General features: G+C 36.3%; 1 protein-coding gene across 1 annotated transcript in view; it reads right to left on the bottom strand.

Moving 5' to 3' along the window:
• Positions 1-233: 233 nt before the first annotated feature.
• The window catches only part of LOC132312462 (pentatricopeptide repeat-containing protein At1g30610, chloroplastic), a 28,433-nt gene continuing 16,931 nt past the window's right edge, over positions 234-11,735 (bottom strand). Inside the window, exons 2-9 of the mRNA XM_059810843.1 lie at positions 8,874-9,065; positions 8,076-8,157; positions 7,755-7,946; positions 5,864-5,977; positions 4,078-4,168; positions 3,833-3,990; positions 2,448-2,879; positions 234-717 (exon numbers count right to left, since the gene is read on the bottom strand). Coding sequence (XP_059666826.1) covers positions 325-717; positions 2,448-2,879; positions 3,833-3,990; positions 4,078-4,168; positions 5,864-5,977; positions 7,755-7,946; positions 8,076-8,157; positions 8,874-9,065 — 1,654 coding nt within the window. The 3' untranslated portion in view covers positions 234-324. The remainder of the gene's footprint in view (positions 718-2,447; positions 2,880-3,832; positions 3,991-4,077; positions 4,169-5,863; positions 5,978-7,754; positions 7,947-8,075; positions 8,158-8,873; positions 9,066-11,735) is intronic.

Below are 11,735 nucleotides of genomic sequence, written 5' to 3'. Positions count from 1 at the left end.
AGTTCCAAATTTTTTACCATTTTGGACCTTCACGGTGACCGTGAGGTTTGAATACATGACCATCTACTCTGTTATATTTAAATCCTTCAACAGCATCCTGATATGAGTTCATGGTTTCTCAAGATAGATAGCTAGTTAAGGATTTAGATTCACTCCAGTACTTGCCAATGCACTGGGGAAGGGATCAACACAAGAATATGTTGCATCCCTGCGCTAGCTAATGGCACACGAGATAATACAAATACTGAAAACAATTGACCTGTTCTTAATATTGACTTACACCTCCAACAAAACTATTACAACATAATGAATTTCACTAAAATTTTAAAGCTGTTTCACATTCAATCTACCAACAGTTTCTGTTTGGGCAGTCCCAGCTAGGGTTATATGGGCCCTTAAAAATTCTCTACAAGTTGTTATTAGATTCTGAAATATTAGGTTTTGTGAGTCACTTCTCGAAACAAGGTTGCTACTCTCGTGAATCAACCTAACAAGAGTATCCTTATGGAAGCGATGGGCATTTTCCTCAAAAAAGTTCGCCCATACCTTTTGGGAGAATGACGACAACTCACTCAAATGGTTACTGCTAATACAGGACAGAGCAGTGGCACAGTCATCATGCTCCAATTTCATGCGAAACATTTCCTTGACAAGAAGGGGTGGTGGAATCCGATCTGCCTGGGCCAAGTGCTTCCAAGTTGTCTCTAACAGCTCTTCCTGAAAGCATGTGTGCTATCCAGTTAACGAACAACCATTAAGAGAGTAATGTTTTTTTTAAAAAATAATTATAATAATTATAAGAAAGCATAGTCATGTGATCAAAGCAAATCATATAGATATCCTGTCTATAGACAACTAAACAACAAAGAAATTATGAAAAAAATTATAAGCCTATAAAAATTTAGATTATAATTTGTAAATTTTTTATTTTGGAATTAAAAATTTACATATTATTGGGCCAGATCAACCACAAACTAATGGATAAACAAGGAAACCATCCTTGTGCATTTCTGCATTTTTGTTTTTTCACTAGTAAGCTGGAAATCTGAGTTGGAAAAAAAATAAAAAATTAATGCACAAAGGTTCCACAAATCTTGATCGCTAAGATTCAACCCTAAGAAAGTAATATACTAGTAAATTTCACTAAGTTCTGACTGCCTCAGTCAAGCTGACCCATTATTGACGGCATAAAACTAGACTATTAATTTTTTGCCAATTTAGAATAATTTATTGAACAAGTTGATATTCCATGAGTTTTGCAATTAATTGATATCTAGAGTAACCAATCAAATCCAAAAGTATTAAACTAAGACAAGTGCAAGTTCATTTTTGTAAATGTTAAATGATTTAAATATTTAAGTTACACCCTCTCTAACAGTTTAAACTTTTAGAGTAGATGATGGTTAAAATGTTATCAGAGCCAAGTATCGAGTTCAAACCTCACCGTCACCCTAATTAAAAAATAGAAAAACACGTGTTGGACCAAAAAAAGGCCACACGTGATGGGGTGTGTTGAAAGATTTAAATATTTAAGTTACACCCCAAAGGTTAGCCTAGTTGGAAAAGACTTGGACCCTGGTGCTTAAGATCGATTCCTGCTAGACACAAACAATTCCTTGGAAAGGGGGTGTGTAAGTACCAACTAAAAAAAATATATATTTGAGTTACACCCTCTCTAACAACTTAAGCTTTTATAATAGATGGTGGTTAACAATTGACCTTGAAAAGAAGAAGTAAGCAGGTTTACATATTCCTCCTATACATGTCAACATGGTAGGTTCGAGACAGGGCACCCATTTCCGAAACCCGTCCCATGAATAAAATCATTTCCCAAACCAGACCTGCATCGGAGTTGGGGCGGTTCGGGGCGTCCCAATATACATATTTTTTTTAAGAAAAACAATTAAAATTCAAACTAATTAAGATAAATTTGATATAAAAAAAATTAGTATAGTTAAATATTTAACAATCATAATAACAAAAATATTGTTAAAATTTAAAATTATCATAATAAATAAAGGAAAAAGAAAAATTACAGCTAATAAAAGAATACTTATTTATATTTATTATTAATCAAGGTTATATATTTATTATTAATTGGGGTGGGTTCGGGACTTGGCAGGTTTTAAACTCTCTTTCCAAACCCACCCCTACCCAATTAAGAATGATCTCGAACCCATTCCAATAGGGGCGGAACGGGGTGGGTTAAATTGGCATCCCTAATTCTCCTAGCAATTTGAGAAAGCAAGGACATTCTTATAAAAGGCATGCATGAAGTATCATTTTTTTAAGTGATTGGTAGCGAATGCTAAATTTGCTGAAGTGAATCCATTCCAGGGAGAGGTTCATGCCTTCTAAATTTCTAATGCTATGAAGAAAGAAATTAAACATTTGTTCAAAACATGCCAACACTCTTATCGAAGGAACGAATGAACAAGAAGAAATACCTTTCCAGCCCTGCAAGCATCCAATATCATCCGAAGATGACGTTTTGCATTGAAGTGGTACCCAAAGTGGAGCATCTGCTTGTAGACATAAGAAAGATCATCCCACCTCTGCTCGGTGAGACAGGCTTCTAACATGGTGTTAAAAGTGTAGATATCTGGTATAATTCTATTCTTGTAATCTGAGATAATGCCAATATGGTTGCCTTCTTTCACCATCTTCCGGAATAACTCCTTTGCTTCTTCAAACATCCCGTGTTTCAGGTATGCTTTCAGCATTATATTACAAGTAACCAAATTTGGGGAGCAAAACTTTTGCATGTGATTGAAGATGTATGTCCCATTTTGAACATCTCCTCCATCCAAACAAGCTTGAATTAAACCAGTATAAGTCACTACTAGAGGTTTCTTTGCAACCTTACATATCTTGTCAATCTGTGAAAAGGCAACACGGGTCCCACAATTTTTTAGCCATGAGAGCAAATATCAAAAAATTGAAGTAGCTAGGTGGAAATGATTGACTGTAACCGCCTACAAAACACTACATCTACATCTTTACAAATTAGTAAGTATGAACAGATTTATTGTATGGGTGACACTAGGGTACCCAAAACAGTAGTTTCGAATTATTTAAGGGAACATGTCATGTATATATGGGCCTATCAAAATAACATAGTAGTTTTCCCATGGGTGAATCCCTCCCAAATAACCAATCAGGCACATATCCCATCAGAACCACAGTTGTAGATTTATATTCATAAATACTTGTTGCATAGTGCACCAAACTCTGGGAGTATTACTTTAGGAATAAAAATTTTGCAGTCAATTATTAGAATGTATGTGGGGAATACCATACTGTGAATTGATGAAGGAGAAGGCCCCTTGTATATATTGGCACAAGGTCCTCATGAATAACGAATCACAAAATTGCTTGATGTATGGGTTTTGGGCCCATCTTCATGCATATATAGTTAGATACAACAATAGAATTATATATAGCCCTTTAATTTTTCTTACAATTATACTTCATTTTCCATATTAACAAAAAGTTTTAATAAAATTCAAGGTTCATTGATCACAAGTTCAAGAAGTGTCGGTATGGTTCCAAAATTAATATGTAATGGACACATCCAAGATGTGTTGGTCGCATGTTTGTTCAGTGTCCAACATGTGTTGGACACGGATATGACTACTTCTTAGAAGTGTCCATGCTTTTTGGTTGTCATCCTTTGAAGTGACAAAATAAATTGAGCTCTGACAATTAAGTCACTAACATTATCAACTAATGCAATATCGCAATACCATTCAATGAAAATTTACCATGGAAAAAAATAGAACACGCACAAAACAGCAGAAAAAAGTTCTTTAAGCATCAGAAGGAAACCTACTTGCACTAGCGCTTCCTGGCACCTGCCTGCACTGCAGAGACAACGAGCAACGTCATAATAAACACCGGCTGAACCAACTATCCCTCGTCTTTCCATGTCTTGGACGGCTAATATAGCTTCATCTGTTCTACCTTCCCTCCAAAGAGTATTCACAATAACTATATATGACAAATTATATGACGTCAATTTCACATGAGAAAATTCAGCAACACAAAAATATGAGCTAAGATACTTAACTGAACTACCTTTATAAGTTAAAGCACTGGGAATAGAAGATTTCTGAATTTTCTTGAAAAAATCATGAACCAAGTTGTACTTGCCACATGCAAACATTACCTGCTAAAAAGCAAAGTACTTTATTAACATTTCATTAATCCCAAAATCGTTACTCACAAATTAAGTGCATATAAAATTTCAAGCCAGAGTGGCAACATGTAGTGATAGTAATAAACCCCATTGCCGCTATAAATTATGCTATGAGGCTTCATGATAAGAAAATTAGATAAGGCAGGCAAGAAGAAGGATCTCATTTTTTACTAATTATTTTATCAGATAGTTAGAAACTAAAAAAATATTCCTGCAAAAGAAAATTCACCAACATACTAATTCTTTTATAAGGACCTAACATACTAAGTGCAAACAAAATTCCCCAACTCATTGCAAGGCATATTCAAAAAGCAGCTGACAAAACTATCAGCCTCATCGAGGCCATTTGGTGTCAATCCGTAAAGCAGAAGGCAAATTCATAAACCCTCTCAACCAATGTCCATAACACTCAAGGCCAAAGGCCTAAAGCAACCCAACAAAAAAAAAAAAAAAAACCACATCAAAATCTCCCTCAACTATGCAATGTTGTAGCCCCAAGGCCTCCCCAAGGCCAGAGGGGAAGTATATCATCCTTAATAGCATGAGTATGACAAGCCTTTTTCGTAAAGAAACTGTTGAAGGATATAAATATTAAAGTTACACCCTCTCTAATAGCTTAAGCTTTTGGCGTAGATGGGTGTTAACACGGTTTTAGAGCCAAAGGTCTTGAGTTCAAACCTCACCGTTACCCAAATTAAAAAATTGAAAAACACGTGTTGGACCAAAAAGAAGGCCTCACGTGAGGGGGTGTGTTGAAGGATATAAATATTGAAGTTGCACCCTCTCTAAGAGCTTAAACTTTTGGGGTAGATGAGTGTTAACAGAAACAATAATATCCAACATGATAACAGAAAATTCATCCAAATTCAAACGGACCTAGATTACCAAAAGCATAACCATCGAAATTGAACTTGATCCTTCCAACTAGATTACTAGGGGAACATGATTTTCCAAACTGAGGAGTTTTCCAGGACACTTGGGCAACTTTAATAGGTTTCTGCGGGAACTGACTTCCTTTGGATCAATTTACATTAAACTCAAAGGCACTCCCCAAAAAAGCTTTAGGTACTGAGGCCCGACAAGATGTCAACGAAGTAATTCTACCCTCACGTCTCTTTATCAGAATCCTTATCCTCTAAGATTCTAAAATTTCTTTTAACTGTGGCCTAGAAATCTTGCTGTAAAAGGATCTTAGCTCTGTCACCCATGCCAAACCTATCACAGAAGACATGTAGAAACAATATCATATCCCAAGGAGGAACAAGTCAAAGACCAACCAAATAATATAACTATTGCAAGGAGTATGAGACGGAGCTCTAAGTAAAGAAATAATTAGCTCACCGTTCCTTTTACAAAGAACGCACATGTGGTCTAAGGGCAATACAAGGCTGCCTAATCTGAAGCATATCCTTAGTATAAGTATTAACCCTCTCATTCATAACCAACCAAGACAAACCTTTCACCTTTTAACATTGGCCTTCCAAATAATCTTTGCTGAGTGAAAGGGCAAAGAATTGTAGGGTATAAAGGAACATTAACTAGGATGTAAAAGAAACAAAGCCACAACTTTCTAAGCCCCAACATCTCTCATCCAATAAACAATTGAAAAAGTTCATCCCCAAAAAGAGAAAGAGCAGCGGGAGAACAGCTAGCGGCAGCTATTACCTCCATAACAAGTCCGTATGTTGTGCTAGAAGGCTGTTGGCCCTGTTGCTTTAGCTGCTGCAATACCCAAAATGCGCCTTCCCATTGTTTGCGCCGCACACAAGCATTTAGGACCTACACACTCTCAACAGTTACCAAACATTTCAACAAAAATGACTGCCTTCACCAAAAAAAGAAAATATCATTACTACAAAAAATTATCAATTTTTAGGACATTTTGAGCCCCATGGAATCAAATTCATTACAACTTATTTATATAGCATTTCAGTTCACGAATTCATTTTTTCTTTTTTAGTGCAGTCACTGCAAAACTAAAATGGGACAGAGGCCTCACAACTCCCCCTGCAAAACATGTTCCTTTTTAGTGTAGTCACTTCCCTATGTAATCAATCATCTTTCTTTGAAAAATGATCTGCAAGTGAGTGGGCTTGTGCTGACTCTCTAACAAGGCCCTGGTTGGTCCACAACAAATGGTGGGCCCCACCATGACCTTGTCAGAGAATCAATACAGGCTGACTAGGCTTGTAAAGCACAGTTCTTTTTCTTTCCGAAAATGATATTTGAAAACATGATAACAAAAATTATTGAAAGTTTGAGTTAATAATGTGTGCAAAAGAGCAAGAAAGGTTCAAATGCTACTTTAAGGACAGAAAGATAACTCTTTTAAATGATTCTCTTTGCAAATCCAAGCACTTTTTCAGTATTTTCAATTGTAGAATGTTGCAATTTAATCCGTCTAAACCACATGACCCCTAAAAGTTCAGAGGATTAACTAACTCTAGTATGGCATGAAACTGAAGCAGGTCCCACTTGTGAGCTCATTAGCCTACATTAATCAAGTAAGCATAGCCGCATAAGGATACCTTCTGTAATTTGATAATTATGGGGGGTATTATTGAATTTTAGCTTGATAGATCAACAAGATTACTTCACTTAATCTCGACTCTTGAAACATTCTTAGTTCTTTTACCTACTCGATTTGCACCTAATAGTACCATCTTCAAGACCCTTGGCTGTTTCAGTGCTTGGCTTTAATGAACCTCAGTTGGCTATATATATGATTATTATTTCAATTTCAAGCAATTATTAAAGAATTTTTAAAACCAAGTGTTTTTGTTTAGATGTGATTGTTTTTTAGTTTCAGCACACTCATATTCCATTCTTTCTCCTATCTCTATAATATTGACCCAGAACTCTTATGTTACTCCCATGCTTATTTGCAGAAGATTAAATTGAATCAGGTATATTTTTAAATCTCAAGGATTGTGCTCCATCAATTAAACAAGGCCAGGATGCAGGGGAAGGTATATTTAATTTTCATATGATAAATCCTACATGTGATAAATTATAAACTTTAGACCATAGTAGCCGCTAGCCAGCATATTTTCCCACCATCTGATGCAATGGTAAAATGCTTACACTTTCTAGCGTGAAAGTGCAGGCCCAAATCAAATCCTGAGAGCAACAATTTTGTGCAAACAATGTCACAAATTAGGAATGTACCCAACCTGCCCTTCCCAGTGCCCTCAATTTACAGGGACTAGACATTGAAATAACACTTATGACCCGGTCTATTTCTCTTGCCTACCATTGTGACAAGGGTTATTCTTATTCTTTAAAAAAAAAAAGAAGAAACAAAACAAAACAAAACAAATGACAGAATAAGAAGTTCTATATTGGATTGCAAAACAACATACTCAGGTAAAGGCAATATAGGAAATCCAAAAGTTACCGAAAAAAAAAATATAAGGAATCTATAAATGAAATTATAAATTCCAAACTAAAAGTAACAACATGCCAAGTTTAAAGTGGTGGCCCTTCTCATGGCAAGACATTATTGAAGTTTCAACCATAATCTTCCAAATACAAATTACTACCATGTATTACTTACAGCATTGTAGACAACAATATCTGGTTCAAGGCGGGGGTCCCACTTCTCAAGAACCCCAGTTTTAAACTTCTTTGTGGGGGGAGACCGCATGCTATCAATCACATTAAAAAGTTCCTTCAAATGTCCTGCTTGTCCGAGAGTGACAGAGATACAGTGATAAGCTACAAGGTCGGGATAAGAGGACATGTGTTGCTGGAGAAGAAATAAAAGAAGAGATTGGAGAAGAGTTAACCAAGGTTTATGTTTATTACTCACATCCCTTAACTTGAGATGCACACTTATGGAAAAGGGAGCATGCTCTGCGTCTAGTACAAGCATTACCTGCATTGCATTAAATACATTAAGCGCCTCCACTGGCCTCCTTGCCTTTCCAAGTGCATCAAGTGCTGCGGTATAAATGTACCTGGAATGTATAAAAGGTCAGAAGAAGGAACCAACAAAGTCAAAGATCAAGTTACATAAATTGACCCTTGTTCTATAATTGTTCCATGACAACAGCATCAGTGTAACAACTGCATCGAGTGCAATAGAGACCAAATCTAATTGTGCAAAATGAAGAAATAGTACTAGTGCAGACATTCTAAAAATACTGTAACAAGATTTAGTTGACTTGGCATTTTTGAAGTTTCAAGGAAATGAAAATTAATAATAATAATAATAATATATATATATATATATATATATATATATATATATATGAATTTAAATTCATTTATAAATTTACATTAGCATTATCATCTGAAGTTACATCTGAAAATGTCACTAATCACAGTTCAATTTAATCTGTAATCTTACAAAATTACCAGGCAATAATGACGATCAATATAAGAAATCCTATCTTAATGACTGACCTTTGTTAAATATCATATATACATTTTTGTGTACCAAAAGATGTCAAAGTATGAAACTTGTCCACAAGAAAATTATGCAAACACAGATGAGCACTGAATTTCTAATTATATATTAGAAAGAATATATATATATATATATATATATAAAGGAATAATTGCAGAAAAAAATACACAATAGATTTTTAAAACAACGTGTCCATATTATATAAAATGCACATCCTTATTCTTGGTTAAAAAAAGAAAAAAAAAAAAGAAGAGAAGTAATTACCTTGTCTTGTGAGATTTGAAGCGCTCCCGCACTTGAATCCACTCAATGACCTGAAGCACCCTCCTCCAGTTTCCTAGTCTACCCAATATCTGGATAACCCTCAAAATAGAATGATCAGAGAATCTGATTTGTGCACTTCGCATCATTTTAGCAAACATCCACTCAGGCATATCGATGTCCGCACCGTTCAAACTGTCAAAGTAAACTACTTTACCATGAGTCAGACCAAGAGAAACTCTCATTTAAATCACTTCATGAAAACTCTATGCTGATACATTCAGACAGTAACATAATTTTCAAACGTCAGATCTCCATGATGACATGAGCAAAACAAAATTGATTTTGCATAACTGATAACAAGATAAATGGCTCTAACAATGGGGCAAACAACTGTCCAGGAAAGTTTGAATTAAGCAATTGTTAACTTACATCTTTTAGGATAACTAAAACTTGACACCAGTCACGCCATTATTTTGTTTTTCAGTTTGAATCAACTTAGACCCAAAAAAATTAAATCAGATGCTAGCATGATACTTACCTAAAAAATATATATATGCTAGCATGAATTGATTTATTCCCAAATCCAACTTGGACTTAGATTCAGACAGCATGGCATGTCTGAAGACGGTTACTGAGCTATGTAATTTTCCTTTTTATTAAATTATTTTTTATTTGATTTATTTATTCATTATTTTATTGTGGCATAATAAATGTTGGGCAGCTAGGAAACAACATTTGCATAAAGTGAGTGTGGCAGAAATGCGAATGTTGAGATGGATGTGCGGTAAGACTGGAAAGGATAGAATTAGAAATGATCACGTTCGGGAGATGGTTGAATAGCACCAATTGGAGATAAAATGAGAAAAAATTGGTTAAGATGGTATGGACATGTGCACAGTTAGAAAAAGTGATATAGTCCTAAAGCTTGCTACTTGTCTTCCACGAGACCGGTAGCTTGCCTTCTTTCTCTATTACCCGCGTCACTAGCACTTCAGAATAAAAGAATGAAGGATTTTGCTGTCCTTGATAATGCTACCCTTTAAAAAGAGCCTCCATAAGATAAGAATGATTTTTATAAATTCCAAATCAAGGTGAGAATCATCTCTCACTATTGACACTGTTTAAGATTTCATCTTTTCAGTTTATAACACTCTTGCCTTTATTTACATTATTTTCTAAAATGCTTTCTATATTTGAGATTTCCCGAGTAAATCGTTGTTGGATTGGAAACATTGAGAGTAATATTAGGGGAAGAGGAAGACCAAAATCAATGTGGGTAGAGTTAGAAAGGAAAGATATGATAGCATGTAGATTAACTGAGGCTAAGGCCCTAAATAGAGCAGAATGGAAACAAAGGATTCATGAGGCCCACCCCAAGGAATTGGGAAAAGGCTTGGTGGTGGTTGTATATATATATATATATATTGATAAGTATGGTGGTTGTATATTTTTGGCGGCGGGAGAGAGAATAGACCACCAAAAATATCAACAAAAAGCATCAATCTCATGTAATAAATAAACAGTTGTTTGGATATATTAAGTAAATCCTCAATTTTGAAGCTTTAACGACGAGTTGTAAAGGACTAGAGAAGCCTTTCTTTTGTTTTGAAGTGGCAAAGAAATCTCAAATTTTTTTTTTTTTTTTTTTTTTTTTGATAAGTAAAATTTTATTGAAAACGCTCAAAAGGAGAGCGGAACCCTAAGAAACACAAGGGCCAAAAGGCGCCTTAAACCTTCAAAGAGGCCAAAAAAACAATAATCTCCTTAATAGATCTATAATCTCTCCCTGAAACCCAACAAAAAAAAGTGGAAATAATAGAGAACTTAAGCATAAAAATAGGTTTCTCTTTTCCCTCAAAATATCTCCGATTTCTCTCGAGCCAAATGCACCACCAAATACAAAGAGGCGTAGCCCTCCATGCATCCTACATGAGAGCCCCAACAGGACACCTCTCAAGCCTCAATCAACCCTCTGGAGGAACAAGGCATAACCCAATAGACACCAAATAAACCAAGCATCAAATCCCAACAGTCTCTGGCTAAGCTGCAATGCAAAAGAAGGTGATCAACTGTCTCCTCATCGCACAAGCACATATAACATCGATTGGTCACCACTTGATTCCTCCTCCTCAAACTATCCTGGGTTAAAATCTTACCCAGGACGGAAGTCCAAGCAAAGAAGGTTACCTTAATGGAAGCCTTAGAATGCCGAATAGACTTCCAGGGGAAAGGGCCTCCGGTGCCGACCGAAAGGCACCTAAAAAAGGACCTAACTTCGAAACGGCCCTGAGAGTTAGGAACCCAAAACCAACAATCCGATTCCCCACCAGTGATCACCTGGCGATACAGAACCTCCAAAAAATGAGTAACCTCCTTAATCTCCCAGTCCTGAAAGTGCATCCTAAACTGAACATCCCAAGTCAGTCTCCCGTTATCAAGGTGATAACAGTCACCCACCATAGCCTGTCTGTGAGAAACAATCCTATAAAGCCGTGGAAAAACGCGGGCAACGGGAGTCTCCCCACACCAAAGATCCTCCCAAAATCTGATCCTCCTGCCATCCTTGATCCGAAAACATGCATGCTTGCAGAAAACATCCCACCCCTCCGAATGAAAGACCAAACTCCCACCCCCCCTAGGACTACGCACCGCAAGAGAGCACCACCCACCACCGCTCTCCCCAAACTTGCTCGTAATAACTCTCCTCCAAAGCCGATGCCTTTCAATCCTAAACCTCCAAAGCCATTTAACAAGGAAGGCCTTATTAAATGGCAATAACCTCCTAATCCCTAAGCCTCCACTCCGAATCGGACTGCACACATGATCCCACCGAACCAGATGATACTTGAACTCCTCTCCTCC

Source organism: Cornus florida, unplaced genomic scaffold, assembly GCF_030987335.1.
Source record: "Cornus florida cultivar Cherokee Brave unplaced genomic scaffold, ASM3098733v1 CherokeeBrave_3.0.0_Hap2_Chr01, whole genome shotgun sequence".
In the NCBI taxonomy this organism is placed as follows: Eukaryota; Viridiplantae; Streptophyta; class Magnoliopsida; order Cornales; family Cornaceae; genus Cornus; species Cornus florida.
The sequence above is the reverse complement of the archived record's forward strand: the minus strand, read 5'-3'. Positions and strand labels throughout refer to the sequence as shown.